The following is a 20,186-nucleotide window of genomic DNA, read 5'->3' as shown; positions in this document are numbered from 1 at the left end:
GTCTGGTTGCTGTGAGGTGTCAGTGCTCTCCACTTCACTAGCAGGGTGCTTGCTACCATGTGTTCACAGCAAGAATGAGTTCAAATGCAGGAAAGAGATTCCATGGACATGTGTAGACTGTATATAAAGCCAATTTACACCTTTTTCTTTCTTTTGCTTTATCATCCAGATGCTGGATGTGTTTCCAACTCAATATCAATAAAGTTGATTTGATTAGAATCAGTCTCTTGTCTCTATTAACATTTCCACATTAAATTAGGATTTACTTTAATACAGGACATTAAGGGAACATGAAGATACAATAAAAGTAATGACCGTTAATCCACTGGCATTGTGTCTATTTACAAATTGATTTTAATGGCAACATAAAAAGCAAATTAAAGCGATTCTTCCTGTTTTACTCGCTGGACTTTCAAACATCAGAGCAGAGCCCATACATCAGCCAAAGCACCTGGACTGCCTTATGAGGGGTGAGATGTTTCTGGTCATAACTACAGCAGATAATTGCCCTGCACTGAAGCCGACACCACGGCCTCATGTGCTTCTCTACACGAGTGTAAAATATCACGGTGACACAGACCAGAAGAAGGAAATGACGTCTGCATCTATGACATAGTCTGTGTGTAGATCTAGTTCTGTATTGCTTGGTCCAGATCAGGAAGGTCTTTCAGAGTCGTGCCTGTAGTGTTGCTGCACACTTTCATCATATCCTGTGTCCTGTTCAGGATATGTCCTGTTCTGATATGTTAGCCTCATATCAGAAGCTAACAATTACCTCAGGGAGCAGTGATCACTGGTGTTGACTCATTATTTCCTTATCACCGAAGTGGCTCCTCAGTGAATGGTAAAGAGACGTGAGCTGAACCGAACCACAACATGCTGCATCCTGACTCAACGCTACTTTTCCTGCAGAAGCAGATGTTTCTATTCCACACTGCAAAAGAAAAGGTCTCAAAGAAGAAGCCAATAGCAACATTTCATGAGATCTCACTTTTTCCGTTGTCACAGTCACAACCAGAGTGAACAACTGTTTCTTCTCCAGAGCTGTGGCTGCTTTAAATAAGTCCAAAAAACTCTGCCTGACACACAACCACATCAGCAGTTTACAATCTATGTTGAGCACCTCGTCTCTGTCAAGAGTTTCAGATTTGCAGAAGTGGTTATGTCCCACTGTATGCCTTCATTTTTTTCAAGTTGCGCAAGCTGTTAACTCTCAGAAACTTGTCCTCTGATTCAGTTGTGTCTTTGGGTCTGCCAGACCTCTTCCTGTCAGAGTTTCCTCCAGTTTCTGAGTGCCTTTTGATGGTGAAGAAAACTGTACTCACTGACACCTTGACTTTCTTTGCAATTTCCCTGTAGAAAACACCTACATTTTTAAGTGTTACGATGGTCTGTCTCTCTTCCATTTTGCCTTTTTTTTTGTAGCAACACACTACTTTCTGCAGTACAATACTGTTCACCTGATACTCATGAGGGTCTGGTACCACAGTGTGTTCCAACACTGCTTTTATGCAGACAGAGGGGGTTGTAAGTAACCAAGAAAAGTTGGAACACCTGTACAAATTAGTGGCACCAGCTTTCAAGGCTGATTCAAACCTTCATTGCTGCAGAACAGCTTTAAATTGTTAACCCACTTCATGTTCCCTGAAAGAGGCCTTTTTGTATAATTCTGAAATGTACATTATTTCTCAGTTTTGGGTAACCAAACCTTTGTTTTTAACCTCTGGCTGTTCAGTTCTTACCTTTGTACCATTTCAAGCTATTTATTGGACTTGCACAACTTGAATTGCAATAAATAACTGGAAAAATTGTTCTAAAACTTTTGACCGGTAGTGTATTCATTAATACACAGGATTAGATGTTACAATCCCTTGTGCCAAAATCCCAGGCAGAACACATTTAGAGGCCCAGTCCAACTGAGAAACCCTAACAAACCTACAGTCATGTGATATGACACTTAACTTACAATCTAGATGAATTAAGTAAGTGCTGCTGGCTTGTAGGCCCACTCAGCAGCAGACGCTAACTCAAACATTGTGAAACATAAGCTAACCTACTGCTGCTGGCTTGTATGGCCCGCTCAGCAGCTAGCCATAGCTACCAAGCAACATGAAGACATCAGGAACCTGGCCTAAACAACAGCAGTATGCAGCATGTCATTGGGGTTTTTAAGTGGGCACCTCCCTTCACCGATGTTTCGTTAAGTTGGGCCCACGACACCTCGAGAAGGCTTAACAGTGAATTCCAGCGTCCTGAACTTCCTTTTCTCCACACTCTCCCAGTTCACCCATTGACCCTGCTTAGCCTGCAACACTGCCTTAGTGCATCTTACTGCTTCCTCTTGTTTCTGTACCTCTTCCACTACCATCTTTCTCCTTTCTACAGCTGATGCCTTGCTCCACAGAGGTTTCCCTGCACACAGCCCTAGGCCTCCACGCCCTTGCTGTACATTGCCTATGATATCCCTATGTTTAAGAGCTGCCTGTGCTTGCTGTACTGCCTCTTTTGCCTTCCACTTCCTTCCTGTCTTAACAGTAGGCGCTACACTCCTAACCACTGGATCCTTTGACTGAGTAAGAGTAATTTCCAGTCTAACTTTAGCGCACTTAAACTCCTCTGTTAGGCTGGTAACTGGGAGCTCCAATATGCCTTTCCCATACAAGGCTGTGTCACTTAAGCAGCATGGGACACCAAGCAACTTTTCTACCTTTGAAAGGGCAACCTCATACACTGTCAGCGGCCACATTAGCCGGGGCAGTAAACCAAATTGCCAGCACCACAATTTTAACTTCCCTGGGAGCCCTGACTGGTCTATGCTTGAAATGCCTTGAATCATTTCCTGCCTCAACCCTTCAAACTGCGCCTTATCACTAAGACTTGCATCATACCATCTTCCCAAGCTCTTCACTGGCTTCTCCAGCACTGTGGGAACTACCTCATCATTTATAACAAACTTCTTATCTACTACCTGTCCTTTAACAATAGAAATACTCCTAGATTTAATAGGCTTCACTTTCATCCTAGCCCACTGCAGGTTGCTGTTTATCCAGCAATCTTCTGGTACAAGGAGCGGTTGACGTTGCTGTCGTCATGTCGTCCATGTAGGCCCTAATTGGGGGGAGGCGAAGCCCTCCCTGCAGCCTTTCTCCACCACCACCCATTTGGAAGCCCTAATAATGACCTCCATTACCATTGTAAAGGCTAGTGGAGAGATTGTACACCCTGCCATGATGCCTACCTCCAGCTGCTGCCATGCTGTAGTGTACTCTGCTGTGGTAAAGCAGAGTTGAATGTCTAAAAAGTAGGGTTTGACTAAGTTTGTATATATATATATATACCTTCATTACCTTCATTCTATACTGTACTTATATCTGCATCCATCTGCTGCAGTTCATCAGTGCTTAATTTAACCTTATACGTTGTTTTGATTAATTAGTGTTACGTTGAAACAAGAATCAATCCTTACTTGTAGCTCAGCTTTTTCACATTTTTAAGGCACCAGGTGAACTTTTGTTTCTAAGTTTTACTGACTTGAAATGGTTTACAGTGTTACAGTGGAGTTTTATTGTTGTGTTTTTTTCCTTTGTTTCTATAACAACATAATTCTCAACAAGTGAATCACTGAAAAAAAAGTCAGACTGTAAAGACTCAGTTTGACTGGAAATCAGATAATAAGCTTATAGCTCCACCTCCTGGCCAGGATTTGTAATTTCAGTTGTGACTATTCACCGAATTCTGCTAATAAATAATTGTAATAAAGAATATTGTCAGGATTAATGTCTAATTTCTTGCTTTCTTAATTTTTTCTACATATGAAAATGTTGTGATGGTATCCTGAGCTCAAGAACTAAATCTGGGTTGTAAAAATCACCACGTGACAGAAAGTCTGCTCATTTCTCTGTGACTGAGCTGTTTCAGTGAAGAGAGTTGACTGACTGACAAATGTTCTTCTGCTCTAAACATCAACTCTGTACTTTGTGGTGTTTCAGGAGGAAAACTGCCTCAGTTATCCTCTCAGATTTTGGCACAAGGGATTATAACATCTTATCCTGTGTATTACTGAAAGCTCCACATTTTCTCCATGGCCTTTGTTTGAGATCCTTGAATAAAGACAGGAGACGGTCATTTCTTCATGTGTGACAAACAGCAGCTTTATTCATCGTGTGAAGCTTCAGTTTGTTCTCCCATTAAATCAGTAAAGTCTGATAAATGACTCTTGTTCAGTGATTTCATGATTCACAGATTCACTTCATCCACACAATCAGTTAGTTGGACTCAGAATATCAGCTATGTACAATCAAATAATGACTGATGTCCTGATTGATGATGATCATGATCACTACAGTTGACATGAGCTCGTTTGTTCATCCATTTCAACAACAACAACAACATGTGGTCTCCAAACCAATCAGTGGAGATGTAATTGTAGATTTCTTTCTTTCCAAAGTCAGAACTAAATCTCTGTGATAAAGGAAGGTCTGCTGATTTCTCTGTTGAGGCCCATGCAGCAGAAGAGAAACAACAACATACAAACACATCAACACAAATATTCATGAGACGTTCAGAGCACAGACAAGTTTAGATTTTCATGTGGACAAATGTCAGTTTAGCTGCATCAAAGTCATGGTGAGCAGTGAGAGCCTCCGTGGCTAAACAGACACAGGAAGGAGCGCCACCCAAACAAAGTCCAACATCAAGCAAACAACAGACGAAGCACATTTCCTTTGCACATTCCAATCAATGTGGAATTGAGCACACACATTGTACCCGACCACTCCCTACCCACGCACCTTTTAAATATGCAAATTATATTGAATTTGACCCTGCACCCGAGATTCCCCTCTTTGCACGATCAGAAAATGAAAACATACGAATGAGTAAGACGGGAAAAAAGAAGAACTTCATAGAAAGCGAATTGGAGACACTACTCACTGGAGTGGAGGCAAAAATGTCCTCTTTGGCACGCTGTCCTCCACGCGCCACAATGTTGGTTAATTGCATTTGCTCATCACATATGATCTGTACATTGATCGAATGAAAATGTTTCCTGTTGACATTCACAGATTCATCATGTGATGGCGCTTTTATAACAATGTGTCTTCAGTCGATAGCTCCAATTACATTCGGAAAACCAACTCTCACTGCAGATTGTTTTACAAGTACTTAGGCAACCTTAGTACACGAGGCCCCTGGAGACTAAAAGACACATTTTAACCAACTGTCCCTGAAGTGACTTCTGTCTATTTGACCTTAATCAACTTAGCAGTGACTCCAGAAGGACGAGGACCAAGTCCAGCATAGAGAGGCTGAGTGAATTTGGTCTGGACTCTGTGGAGGAGAGTCATGGTTTCAGAGATGCTGTAGAAAGACAGAATACCTGCTCTGTGATCCAGGTACACTCCTACTCTGGAGGAAACAGGACCTGAGACGTCAGTTCTGACTTTGTTGTAGTAAAATCTATAATTGTTTTTTTCACAACGTAATGACCAAGATTTGTCATTTAATCCAAACCAACATTCATATGAGCTCCCTGCTCTGCTGATATTCTTGTATGCGACTGCTACATCAACTCCTTTTCCTCTCCACTCCACCTCCCAGTAACAACGTCCAGTCAGACTCTCTCTACTCAGGACCTGGCAACAACCAGTGAATCTGTCTGGATGATCAGAATAAGACTGTTGTTGATTAATTTTTGATAGTTTTCTATTCCCCTCAGATAATAACAGCTCTGTGTGTGCTGTGTTTAGATCCAGTGTGATTTCATGTGAATATTTCAAGAATTCATCTCTGGTCTTTGGCTCTGGTTGTGGCAGTAAAACATCCACTTCAGTCACTGTCAGTGAGATGTTTCTCCTTGTTTCTCTCAGAATGTCCTGTAGTTTCTCTCTGGTCTTTGTCACAGCTGCTTTCACGTCCTTAAAGTACTTCAGAGGACGAATCTTGATGTTGGATGAGTGTGTAGACTCACTGGGTGGTGGCAGTGAGGGGTAGTTGTGTAGAAACTGGTTGTGATCCTCTGTCTTTAGGAGCTGTTTCAGCTCGGAGCCTTTCCTCTCCAGCTCAGTGATCTCCTGCTCCAGCTTCTCCTGAAGATCGTTGACTCGACTCTTTACAGTTTTCTGCTGGGATCTGACCTGCTGCTTCACATCAGAGCTTGTTTTCTGGATGAGACGGATCATCTCAGTGAAGATCTCCTGACTGTCCTCCACTGTTTTATCAGCAGAGCCATTGATGGTCTTCAGCTCCTGTCCAAGCAGCTCCACATCTTTCTTTCTCTCCTGGATTCCCTGCAGGATTTTTTGTAGCATCACCTCCACCTCCTTCTGCTTCTCAGTTCTTTCTGCTGCAGCTGGGACTGTTTCATGGCCTTTATGTTCATCCATTAAACAGAGATAACAGATAGTCTGCTGATCAGTACGACAGAAAATCTTCATCACCTCATCATGACGGGAGCAGATGTTCTCCTGGAGCTTCTTGGAGGGCTCCACCAGCTTGTGTTTCTTTGATGGAACTGCATCATAGTGAGGTTGGAGGTGTTTCTTACAGTAAGAGGCCAGACAGACCAGACAGGACTTGAAGGCTTTCCGCTTCCTCCCAGTGCAGACATCACAGGCCACATCTTCAGGTCCAGCATAGCAGTGATCAGCTGGAGCAGCTTGGAGTCCAGTCTTCTTCAGCTGCTCCACTAACTCTGCTATGATGGTGTTTTTCTCCAGGACAGGCCTCGGTGTGAAAGTCTTCCTGCACTGAGGGCAGCTGTAGATTCCTTTCTGGTCTTCTTCATCCCAGCGGCTTTTAATACACTTCATGCAGTAGCTGTGTCCACATGGAATAGTCACAGGATCCTTCAGTAGATCCAGACAGATGGAACAAGAGAAGGTTTCTCTGTCCAGCTGAATTCCTTTCTGCTCCATTTCACCTCTCAGTGTAGATGACTGTGTGAGTTTCTGTTTGCTAGAAGTGAAACTAGTCTGAGCTCTGATCTGAACAACGTGTGTTTCTACAGTGAATGGAGCCTGTCAGCTCTCACACTTCACCACATGCTGGTTACATCCATCTTCAGTGTAGAGATCTAAAGGAGAGGGAACAAGGAAACATGAGGAAATATGAGTGGAGCTGCTCCAGGAAAAGGAAGGAATTGTCAGATGTTACGGTTACACACTAATTCAACTGGATGAGCTTTTAATGCTGATTAATTCAGTCCGCTATAAAGGAACACTCACTGATACTGAAGCTGCAGCTAAAATACTGAAGAAGATCATTACTGGAAGATCTGAAGACTTCAAGGAGACACTAGAGGTTAAATCCATGTTTTTTCATGAGTGAAGTCAGTTTTCAGATTTTGGTCTCTTCTGCCTCTATAACATGTCTTCTTTCAGACTGGTGGAAAGAAAACGTTCAACACATTTAGATGTTTGTTCGAGCACAGTTATGAAAACCAACTGTGGAGGTTTCATGGAGACATCTTTGTTTCCCATTTTAGTGCAGCAGCCAATAATCTGTGTGTTTTACTACAAATACACAGCAGCTACTTTACTTCTGTGATCGATCTAAACAAATATAGATGGAGAATCACGTAGAAAGAACGTAAATTGCTCTTATTATCCTGACATTTATTAACCAATGCTGAAGAACCACGAGTCCTGGAAGAGATGTTCCACGTTAACGTTGAGCGTTTAAAGGCGCGAAAGTGAAAATGTTTTGATTTGATTTCCTGATCTGAGTGAATGACCTACCATCAGTCAGGTAAATAATCTACAGTGAATACAAATAGGTGTTTGAAACCATCAAAGAACAAAAGAATGAAACTGGTTTCTGAAGTTAATGTTGTGTACATGGAAACATATGAGGTCCTAACAGTATAATCACAATTTCCAGAATGATTATTTTCTCTATAAACTGTAAACCAACTCTAAAGCTGTCCATAGGTTTATACAGTCACAGCCTTCCAGTATCAGGAATGACTACAAAGAGCTCCGTCAAAGCTCTCGTAGAATTCTCTTCTCCTACTGTTGAGGCCACATCAGTGGTTGAAGCTAGTCAGATAAACCATTCCCTGGGAGCACTTTAAATGCATCAGAAGCATGTATACTTCCAGGACAAGAAGGCTTTGAAGATAACTCCATCCTCAAGGCCTTCTTTTTGGAGAACCTTCACCCATGAATATGTAGCAGACAGGATTCTTCCCTCTGTCTGTTCAGGTCTGTTGCTGTGAGCTTTTGATTGGTCAGTCACCAAACAATTAGCTGCTGAGTCACTATAAAAACAGGAAGTTGTTTGCTAGGCTCTTCCCTGACTCTGAGCACATGCATCCCTTCTTCCAGGTTTCCTGACCTCCATGAGTGTTGCAGGTTTTTTATGCGAGTCCAGTCCTGTACAACTTCATTGTTCACAGACCACTGTGCTACTTCCTGTGCGCTTCACCTCTCCTAAGACCAATTACTGGCTATCGGAGTTATTGGGGTCTACTTGCCATGCTGGAAGCTACACTGCGTGGCTGCTGACACATTTCCACACGCTGCTGAGTTGGCACGGTGTGGACCAAACCATTTTTTAAGAAGGGGCCAAGGGGGTTATTGAAATTATTAAAATTAAAATATTGCGTGACTTTGTGGCTTTATTTTAGTTTGGATTCATTACGATGAATATATATATTAGTTAACCCTATGCATAATATTTTAGTCGTAGATGCTACTGGGGGCTGTGTGTGGGCCCTGATGGGCTGTGGGCCCTTAGAATTGTCATCACCTTTCCCCCCTATACGACAGCACTGCACCGACATAACATGTAGAGACGGGAGAGAACCAAGATGGACGGACGGACGGATTAGGACAGAGTCAACATGTGAGAGGGACGCCAGAGGGACGTCGGGGCGGCGCGATGGGATGAAAACGAGGAGGAGGCCGAGAACGAGCCGAGAACAAGCCAAGGCAGTGGGTGTCCTGGCAGCGGGTGTGCTGGCCGCAAAGAAGAAGAGACCACGGAGCGTTGCGAAGTACTCGCAGCGGCAGAGCATAGCGTTCTGCCTGGCGGTTAATGCCTGGATTATGCTTCCGCGTAGTGATCACGCAATGGCCACGCAGTTGCTTGGACGCAGTCGTGAGACCGTGATGGTTCTGCGTGGGGTTTACGTGTCGAAATGCAATTCAATGCCACACCGCTAGAGGGCGCTATGATTTTTTGTGACCGACCGAGACTCTTGTGACGTATCTCGCCTCGTATAGTTATTTACCTTGCGAACCTCCTCCGCCAGACGCTCTTCCATGTTGTCCATTCTCAAAGACCAACCAAACTCAAGACTTTTTAAAAATGGCGGTGTTTATGAGTGGAAACCGGAAAAGCGGTCTCCAGCGGATGTAGTTAGCGGACCAATCACAGCCAATGCCGCTGCGTTGCTGCTGCGTTGCTGCTGCGTTGCTGTTGCGTCGCCTCGACGCACGTCGAGGATTTTTGGGAGGTGCACGTCTGGCCCTTGCGTAGGACGTACGGGGGTCCGCAAGGACGTAATAGGTCCGTACGCCCCCTCGCGCTGTGTCAATGCGGAAGCATAACTTGGGCTTAAGTGTCTCCCCATGGGCCGTTAGTAACGTTCTGGTGTCTGGTTGTGCGGCGGCACAGTGATTCGTGCGTTGTGTGGACACCCGTACTGGCCTTGTGCTTTATTTTGCAGGTGACTTCAAGCAAGCCCACTGCGACACCTCCCCTCAGAGCCGCCTCGTACCGGGTCTGGCGACCATGATAGACTCTTTTATTTTCTTTTAGGAATGGACTGTTTTTAACGTTTATTTGCATTTTTAACTTTTGGTTTTAACGTTCTTGGTATTTTTTTTTTATTGTTTTTAAGTCCATTCAATAAACCCATTGTTTTTAGTACACCGACACGATTGGTTTTCCGCCTGTCTTTCCTCTGGTCGCTGACAGCGTGCTCTCCCACGATTAATTCACAAGCCTACCTGTGCTCTCTCTCCTTCAGTAATAATACATTTTCTTCTTCCATTCATTTCATCATTCATTTCTCATCCCCCCATCCCCCTCGTTGCATTAGCTCTTATAAACTAAAACCAACAGAAGCATTAACAATAAAAACCTCCTGTTCATTTTTCCAGAATTTTTTTCTCTGTGACAGGAATGTGTTTGTGTCACAAGGAGCTCCAACTTTCAACTGATCCACCAAAGAGAAATATTCAATGCGCCAGTGACTAAAAAATATTTTGGCAGCTTTTAAACCAGTTAGACACACCGCATGTAGTGTTGTTGATGTAAAAAAAAAAAAAAAGTGTCAGAACAATTCATTCTCATTAGGCGTGTTTGACTTCATGCAGATCTGTGCAGATCTGACTTGACGTGATGCATGCTGGGTTGAACAAGTTAATTTTAACCAATCATATTGGAGGTCTATGAGCATGAACAACCCAGCATGCATCACGTCAAGTCAGATCTGCACAGATCTGCATGAAGTCGAACACGCCTATTTCTACTTCAGGCTGCTGAACAGGAAATAACCACAGTTCCGCCTTCTTGGTCACGAGTTTAGATTTCTGATGCAACCATTGAACCAAGTTCAAAGCTGCAGCTACTTCCTCCTCTGAAACATTTATTTTACTGTTGTGTCGTGAAGCAGTTCCTCCGTGCAGCTACAAACAAGTAAGTAGGCTATAACCGTTTGTATTCATAGTAGATTATTTACCTGACAGATGGTAGGTCATTCATTCAGATCAGGAAATCAGATCAAATCAAACGTTTTCACTTACGCGCCTTTAAGTGCTCAACGTTGACGTGGAACATTTCTGACTCATGGTTGTTCAGCATTGGTTAATAAATGTCAGGATAATAAGAGCAATTTACGTTCTTTCTACATAATTCTCTGTCGTTTGAACGTTTTTATATTTTTACGCTTTTACACTAATGACTAAAATTAAAGTTGCTTATAACTGATATTTATAGGGGACTGAATTAATGAGCATTAAAAGCTCATCCAGTAGAATTAGTGTGTAACCGTAACATGTCTGTGGCGTCTATGACCACGAATGATGTGGATTTTATTCTGATTTGTTTTGTAGTCTGTTCCTCTTCCTGGAATAAGTCAAAGTCTGACAATTCCTCCCTCTTCCTGGAGCAGCTCCACTCATATTTCCTCATGTTTCCTTGTTCCCTCCTCTTTAGATCTCTACATTGAAGATGGGTGTAACCAGCATGTGGTGAAGTGTGAGAGCTGACAGGCTCCATTTGCTGTAGAATCACATGTTGTTCAGATCAGAGCTCAGACTAGTTTCACTTCTAGCAAACAGAAACTCACACAGTCGCCGACACTGAGAGGTGAAATGGAGCAGAAAGGAGTTCAACTGGACAGAGAAACCTTCTCTTGTTCCATCTGTCTGGATCTACTGAAGGATCCTGTGACTGTTCCCTGTGGACACAGCTACTGCATGAACTGTATTAAAAGCCACTGGGATGAAGAAGACCAGAAGGGAATCTACAGCTGCCCTCAGTGCAGGAAGACTTTCATACCGAGGCCTGTCCTGGAGAAAAGCACCATGTTAGCAGAGTTAATGGAGCAGCTGAAGAAGACTGGACTCCAAGCTGCTCCAGCTGATCACTGCTATGCTGGACCTGAAGATGTGGCCTGTGATGTCTGCACTGGGAGAAAGAGGAAAGCCTTCAAGTCCTGTCTGGTCTGTCTGATTTCTTATTGTGAGAAACACCTCCAACCTCACTATGATGTAGCTCAGTTCAAGAAACACAAGCTGGTGGAGCCCTCCAAGAAGCTCCAGGAGAACATCTGCTCTCGTCATGATGAGGTGATGAAGATTTTCTGTCGTACTGATCAGCAGAGTATCTGTTATCTCTGCACAATGGATGAACATAAAGGACATGAAACAGTCTCAGCTGCAGCAGAAAGGACTGAGAAGAAGAAGGAGGTGGAGGTGATGCTACAAAAAATCCTGCAGGGAATCCAGGAGAGAAAGAAAGATGTGGAGCTGCTTGGACAGGAGCTGAAGGCCATCAATGGCTCTGCTGATAAAACAGTGGAGGACAGTCAGGAGATCTTCACTGAGATGATCTGTCTCATCCAGAAAACAAGCTCTGATGTGACGCAGCTGGTCAGATCCCAGCAGGAAACTGAAAAGAGTCGAGTCAAAGATCTTCAGGAGAAGCTGGAGCAGGAGATGACTGAGCTGGAGAGGAAAGGCTCCGAGCTGAAGCAGCTCTTAAACACAGAGGATCACAACCAGTTTCTACACAACTACCCCTCACTGCCACCACCCAGTGAGTCTACACACTCATCCAGCATCAAGATTCGTCCTCTGAAGTACTTTGATGACGTGAAAGCAGCTGTGACAGAGAGCAGAGAGAAACTACAGGACATTCTGAGAGAGACATCGACAAACATCTCACTGACAGTGACTGAAGTGGATGTTTTACTGTCACAACCAAAAATCACACAGGATCCACACCCATCAAACACAGAGCTGTTATGTTCTGAGGGGAAAAGAGAAGTAATGGGAATGTTTCAACAACAGCCTCCTTATCGTTATACAGCTGATGCATTCACTGGTTTCGGTCGGGTCCGGGGAAAAAAAAGTCAGAATAGACATAATTTCTGGTGAAGAGGAGAGAAGGATGAGTTGATGTTGCAGTCGCATACAAGCATATCAGTAGAGCAGGGTGGTCACATGAATGTTTATATAGATACAATGACAAATCTTGGTCATTACGTTGTAAAACAAACCATTGTACATTTTACAAAGTCAGAACTCCCCCCTGGATCACAGAGTAGGTATTCTGTTTTTCTACAGCGTCTCTGAAACCATGACTCTCCTCCACAGAGTCCAGACCACATTCACTCAGCCTCTCTATGCTGGACTTCGTCCGTTTCATTCTGGAGACTCTGCTGAGTTGATTAAAGTCAAATAGACAGAAGTCGCTTGAGGGACAGTTGGTTAAAATGTGTCTTTTAGTCTCCAGGTGATTTGGTCTCTATCGTTGTAGCTGAGAGCTCATTGTTGTGTCATGTCTTCACTGAACAGAGATCAGCTGTCAATCACACTTTCTGGGCGGTACTTTGACGTCTCCTGGTTCATTGTTTGCTTGATGTTGGACTTTGTTTGGGTGGCGCTCCTTCCTGTGTCTGTTTAGCCATTGAGGCTCTCTCTGCTCACCATGACTTTGATTCAGCTAAACTGACCTTTGTCCACATGAGAATCTAAACTTGTCTGTGCTCTGAACGTCTCATGATTATTTGTGTTGATGTGTTTTTATGTTGTTGTTTCTCTTCCGCTGCATGGGCCCCAACAGAGAAATCAGCAGACCTTCCTTTATAACAGAGATTTAGTTCTGACTTAGGAAAGAAATAAATCTACAATTATATCTCCATTGATTGGTTTGGAGACCACATGTTGTTGTTGTTCAAACTGAGGAACAGACAATCTCATGTCAACTGTAGTGATCATGATCATCATCAATCAGGACATCAGTCATTATCTGATTGTACATAGCTGATATTCTGAGTCCAACTAACTGATTGTGTGGATGAAGTGAATCTGTGAATCATGAAATCACTGAACAAGAGTCATTTATCAGACTTTACTGATTTAATGGGAGAACAAACTGAAGCTTCACATCATGAATAAAGCTGCTGTTTGTCACACATGAAGAAATGACCGTCTCCTGTCTTTATTCCAAGATCTCAAACAAAGGCCATGAAAATGTGGAGCTAATATGAGAGAATAACTGAGGCAGTTTTCCGCCTGAAACACCACAAAGTACAGAGTTGATGTTTAGAGCAGAAGAACATTTGTCAATCAGTCAACTCTCTTCACTGAAACAGCTCAGTCACAAGGAAATGATCAGACTTTCTGTCACTTGGTGATTTTTACAACCCAGATTTAGTTCTTGATCTCCGTCAGGATTCCATCACAACATTTTCACATATAGAAAAAATAAAGAAAGCAAGAAATTAGACATAAATCCTGACAATAGTCTTTCACCAAAAATACTTGATTACAATTATTCATTAGTAAAATTCATTTAACAGTCACACAAGTGAAATTACAAAACTCTGCCAGATGGTGGCGCTATAAGATCATTATTATCTGATTTCCAGTTAAACTGAGTCTAGAGGTTTTTACATCTCCTTCTTTTTCAGGCTGTCTGATCTATTTATTCCTGCAAAAGCTTCATCATTGATCATAGTACCGTAGCTAAAGGAGAATTTAAGTGTTTCAGTGTTGACTTGCATTAGTTTAATGTATTTCCAAGACAAGTCAGTTTTGGTCTGGCTAAATAAAGACATTAAATTGTCTTCCTGAAACAACTATATTATTAATGAATTAACTTTTTATTGTCATAATGAATTTCTTTTTGGCTACTCACTGACGAAGTGAAAGAATTCCCTGATAGTTGTCATTAATGAGTCAAAAGAAGCTCTGATTATTGTTGAAGGATTTCACTATTTATTCTGAAATGTAGTCAGCAACTTCTCGTGTTCTTGAAACCTCTTGAAATACAATTTATCAACCAGTCGAACAGAGAAGTTGTTTTTCTAAGAGAGTCTTTAGCGTCTTTGGAGAGGGAAGTCTATTTTTGGTTCGCAATTGTTTTCTCAGAAACACAAGATACAGGAAGTGTCTCCGAGCAAGCCTGCAGACACGCAGTGATCAAATTTCTTCTCCTCCTGTGGTCGTCAAGACCAAAGAGAAGGTAAGATGTTTGGAAATGCAAAAAGTTTTAATTGTTGGATAAATTGTGTATTACTGTTTGTGAAAGTGAAATCATTGCTTGTCGAGGTATCATTTTGAGTACATACTCTCTCTGAGTGAGATAGACACGTGGTGCATGGTGAACGCCTGTATCATGTATCATGCTGCTATTGATGGAGTTATTTCAAGTCAACAGTAAATGTGGTCAAGTAATTTTATAATTTTTTCATGCCTCAGTCAAAGCAAAATAGAAGACTGTGTAAGTCGCTGTACATTGTTCATCCTGACAGGAAACACTGGTGGGCAAAATCAACATCATGTGACAGCATGAAATTTACATTCTCTGCTTTTGTATCTACAGATAAGCTAAGCTAAGCTAAGCTAAGCTAAACTAAGCTAAGCCAAGATAAGTTAAGATAAGATAAGATAAGATAAGACAAAAGGAACACTACCCTGTAGCAAAACACCACATGGTGTGTGTGTGTAGTAGTGTGCTACCGGTAGTGGCTGATATCTCTTCCTGTACCAAGTAAAAAAAAAAAAAGAAAAAGAAGAAAGAGAAAAAAACAGAGGCAGTGTTGAAGCCTCTGTACTTACATGACAGTACAATATCTGACTCTACTCCAGCTCACACACAACCATAGCAGAGTCAACCTCCCCTCACCCCACACCACCATACTCGCACACCAGAGACTCTTGGTTTATTTATTACCTGTTGTACCTTAGCTATGTAACTTGTAAATACATATTCCCTGTAACTACTGTTTACTGTTTACATTTGCACTTTAGTCAGTTTACTTATACAGTCTGTTTATATTCTCCATGGATATTTTGTATATACTTTGTATTTTGTATCTTGTTCTGTTTCTGTTTTTTATTTTATTTTTTTCCATCTTAAATGTCTGTACTTGCACGTTAAGCTGCTCACTGTGCCTTAAATTGAACCCCTGGGAACAAATAAAGTTTTCTGAATCTGAATCTGAATCAATAGCTAGTCCTTGTTGTATCTGCAGAGAGTGACCTTTGACCTCATGTGTTCATGACTCTTCACCTCTGTCTCCTCTCACAGGGAGAAGATGATCTGCAGGATCCTGCTGCTCATCATCCTCAACTCATGTGTCTGTGGTCAGTTTAGAAATTGACTTGATGAAGTCCAAATCAATTGTCAGTCTTCAATGATGGAGTTGAAAGACTCCCATGTTCCAGTTCTCAGTGTGTCTGCTCCTCTCTTTCTCTCTCTGTCTCCTCAGCAGCAACATTTGAAGTGAATGTGACACAGAGCTCCTATCAGGCAGAGGAGAACCACAACATGTCACTTGTTGATGGAATGTTAGCCATGTGTCACGTTAGCCGTGCGTTAATTTGTTCAAACCGCTGTGTTAATAAACAGTGAAAGATATAACAAAAGTGGCGACGAGGACGACTAGACCGACGCTGCAGTACGCGACGAAGAGGAGTTCTACTTCCGTTTTTGTGTTCTCCCTGCCGACGCTTCTCGCTAACCGAGTACGGACAGCGCCGATGTCCGGGTGTGTCGCCCTGGGTGTTGAGGGGAATCCCCGCTCTCACCTAGCGGGGAGGAGTGTGGAGCAGCTGAAAAACAACAAGAGGAAACTCCGTGAGTAACGCCGGTGTACAGGAATTAAGCCGGAAACGTGCAAGTAGTGAGGGGGAGAGTGCCATTCAATCAGGAGCCGGAAATGGCTGGAATTATTGGCTCAATCGGTCCTTTCGACGAAAGCACGGAGCAATGGAGCTCCTACACAGAGCGTTTTGGCTATTTCGTGGCGGCTAACGGAATTGAAGAAGGGAAGCTGGTGCCCATTTTTCTGAGCGTGATGGGCCCAAAGACTTTCACCCTGCTTCGTAACCTTCTGCAGCCGGTAAAGCCGGGAACTAAAACTTTCAAAGAAATTGTGGACACGCTGACCAACCATTTTTCACCCAAACCCCTGGTAATCGCAGAGAGATTCAGGTTTCATAGACGGAATCAAGAGGAGGGTGAGTCTGTCACCATGTTTGTTGCAGCACTGAGAAAATTAGCTGAACACTGTGAATTTAAAGATTCTTTTTAATGACACATTAAGAGATCGGCTGGTGTGTGGATTGAGAAATGAAGCTGCACAGAAGAAATTACTCACAGAAAGTGACTTGACTCTTGAAAAAGCTATTAATATCAGTGTGACAATGGAATTGGCCTCAAAAGAAGCTCACGAACTACATGCTACAGGCAGAGTTCACAAAGTTGACAGTGGTAAAACAAAGACACAAGGACCATGTTTCCGCTGTGGCAAGCTAGGACACCTTGCTAATGACTGTTGGTGCAAAGAGATGGACTGTAACAACTGTGGAAAAAAAGGACATGTAGAGCGGGCATGCAGAAACAAAAAGAGTAAAGACAAAAGTTCAAGGGTTGTGAATAGAAGTGATACTGCAAAACTTAAAAAGAAAAGACATGTTCGCACAGTTAACCATAACGAGAACAGAGTGAGTGATTCCTCAGAAGAAGAAGTGTCAACTGCAGTAAACATTGTGCGTATAATGAATGTGGATGAAAGCTCGGAAGGCTTCTGGGTCAAACCCCAACTGGAAGGACATTCGGTGAAAATGCAGATAGACACAGGTTCAAGAGCATCACTGGTGTCATATAAGATTTACAAGGAGTTTCTGAAGCATCTTCCACTCCGGCCCTCAGACACAGTCTTTAAAGGCTACACTGGACATCGAGTGCCTATGAAAGGGATGACAGAAGTGACTGTTAAATGCAATGGCCAAACTGCTAAGCTCACTGTGTATGTTACCATGAAAAACTACCCAGCTATAATGGGACGTGTGTGGCTCAAAGCAATCAGGCTCAACTGGCAGGAAGTAAAGAAGTTGTCACCAAGCTCCACTCAGCTGCAGGCTATATTGGAAAAGCACAAAGAGGTTTTTCGTGATGAGTTAGGCAGCATGAAAAGGATTACAGTGAAGCTGCATACCAAACCTGGTAGCAAACCAGTGTTCATGAAAGCTAGACCAGTGCCATATGCCATTCGACCCAAGGTGGAGGCTGACTTGGACGCTCTAGTCAAGAATGGCGTTCTGGAGCCTGTGACAACCAGTGACTGGGCCACGCCCATCGTTCCGGTTCCCAAAAAGGATGGAGGAATCCGGATCTGTGGAGATTTTAAGGTAACTGTAAATCCTGTACTAACAGCAGCGCAGTATCCTCTTCCGGTGATTGATGACTTGTTCGCTGGGCTGAGTGGGGGACAAAAGTTCAGCAAAATAGATCTCAACCAAGCTTACTTGCAAATGCATGTAGAAAAACAATCACGGGAAATGTTGACAATCAATACGCATGGGACTTTTCAGATACTGCAGACTACCATTCGGCATTACATCAGCTCCATCATTGTTTCAGAGAGCGATGGATCAAATCCTGAGTGGATTATCTGGGGTACAATGTTACCTAGATGACATCTTGTGCACAGGAGCAGATGCTGAAGAGCATCTGCGCAACTTGGATGCAATCCTGCAACGACTGAAGGAATACGGATTGAGAATTCGTAAGGAGAAGTGCGAGTTCTTCCAATCATCCGTGGAATACTTAGGTCATGTGATTGATGCTGAAGGACTACCCACCGCACCATCAAAAACCACAGCAATCGTGGATGCACCTCCACCAGAAAATGTCAGTCAGTTAAGGTCTTTCTTAGGACTGTTGAACTACTATGGACGGTTTATACCCAACTTAGCAGCACTCCTAAAACCACTGCATAACCTGCTACGCAAAGAAGAAGCGTGGAAGTGGACAGCAAGCTGTCAGGAGGCTTTTCAAAAGGCAAAGGATATGCTAACGGCATCAGAGGTTCTCACCCACTTCAACCCATAGCTTCCAATTCAGCTTGCCTGTGATGCCTCTCCTTATGGGGTAGGGGCAGTGATTTCCCACATACTGCCAGACGGTGAGGAAAAACCGATTGCTTTTGCATCAAGAACATTAAATAAGGCAGAGACAAATTATGCTCAACTGGAACGTGAGGCTTTGAGCATTGTTTTTGGTGTCAGGAAGTTTCACCAGTATTTGTATGGAAGGAAGTTTACACTCTTAACTGACCACCGACCCCTCACAACCATCCTTGGACCTCACACTGGAATACCATCTCTTGCTGCATCACGACTACAGAGGTGGACGTTGCTGTTGTCAGGACATTCATATGACATCAAATATCGTAAGTCAGACTCTCATTGCAATGCAGATGGTCTATCCAGATTACCACTTCCTCTCACCAAGCCTGACTCGGACACTGTTGACATTCTCTACTTCAGGGAGGTAGAGACAGCACCTGTTTCAGCTGTACAGGTAAAAAAGGCAACCAGGAATGACATTGTCTTGTCTGCGGTCTTGGACTTAGTAATTAAAGGTCATTCTGCAGGGGATGATGCTAACATGAAGCCCTTCCTGGGAAAGTGGACGGAGCTTTCTGTCCAGTCGGGGTGTTTGCTGTGGGGGAGGAGAGTCATTATTCCCCTGTCGCTCCAAACGAAAGTGTTAGAGCAACTTCATGCAGGACACAGTGGAATCGTGAGGATGAAGGAAATTGCGAGAAGTTACTTTTGGTGGCCTAACATGGACAAACAGATTGAAGAGATAGCTAAAAGCTGTTCATTTTGTCACAAGGTCCGAAACAAGCCACCATTGGCTCCTCTCCATCCCTGGGAGTTTCCACAGGATCCATGGCAGCGTGTGCACATTGACTTTGCGGGTCCGTTTGAGGACAAAATGTTTCTCGTTGCTGTTGATGCACACAGTAAATGGCCTGAAGTGACCATCATGAAATCCACCACCACAGAGAAAACCATAGAGGCACTAGGAGAAATGTTCAGCCGTTTTGGATCTCCTACACAGCTAGTCTCTGACAATGGACCTCAACTGGTTTCCCAGGAAATGGATGCTTTTCTGCAAGCTAACGGAGTGCAACACATCAAATCAGCCCCGTACCATCCTGCAACAAACGGCCTTGCAGAAAGGTTTGTCCAGACGAATGAAACATGCACTAAAAGCATCACAGGGACAAGGAACACTGCATCAGAGACTGCACAAATTTCTGCTGAACTACCGAAACAGTCCACATGCAACCACAAAGACATCTCCAGCCAGCTTGATGTTTAATAGAGATCTGCGCACCACCTTTGATCTCTTGAAACCTGCAACAGTGAAGGACACTGTACAAAAACAACAAGGGAAACAAGTTATGTACAGGGAACATCATGCTAAGGACCGAGTTTTCGGCCCAGGAGACTCTGTGTTGGCTAGGAACTAACGAGGCGAACCGAAGTGGGTTCCTGCAACTGTTATAGCACAGACTGGACCAGTCTCGTATACAGTTCAAACTGCTGATAGTGTTTGGAGAAGACATGTGGATCAGCTCTTACAGACTTCACCAGTGACTCCAGAACTGTTCCCAAAAGATCCTAAGGATGCACCCATTAATCCACCAG

The 20,186-nt window shown here is 43.2% G+C and overlaps 2 protein-coding genes across 2 annotated transcripts in view; one reads left to right on the top strand and one right to left on the bottom strand.

The window, feature by feature from the left end:
* Window positions 1–5,240: 5,240 nt before the first annotated feature.
* LOC311506364 (tripartite motif-containing protein 16-like) lies at window positions 5,241–6,991 on the bottom strand (the record flags this gene model as incomplete). Its single annotated transcript, XM_084570291.1, has 1 exon — window positions 5,241–6,991. The coding sequence occupies exon 1, from the start codon at window positions 6,912–6,914 to the stop codon at window positions 5,241–5,243; it is 1,674 nt and encodes a 557-aa protein (XP_084426417.1). The 5' UTR covers window positions 6,915–6,991.
* A 4,191-nt stretch (window positions 6,992–11,182) lies between these two features.
* LOC311505499 (tripartite motif-containing protein 16-like) overlaps window positions 11,183–20,186 on the top strand; it is a 204,388-nt gene continuing 195,384 nt past the window's right edge. The window contains exon 1 of the mRNA XM_084569101.1: window positions 11,183–12,310. Within this exon, the coding sequence (XP_084425227.1) occupies window positions 11,322–12,310 (989 nt within the window). The 5' untranslated portion in view covers window positions 11,183–11,321. The remainder of the gene's footprint in view (window positions 12,311–20,186) is intronic.

Source organism: Chelon labrosus (genome assembly GCF_963514085.1).
Source record: "Chelon labrosus genome assembly, chromosome: 1".
Classification (NCBI taxonomy): Eukaryota; Metazoa; Chordata; class Actinopteri; order Mugiliformes; family Mugilidae; genus Chelon; species Chelon labrosus.
The sequence above is the reverse complement of the archived record's forward strand: the minus strand, read 5'-3'. Positions and strand labels throughout refer to the sequence as shown.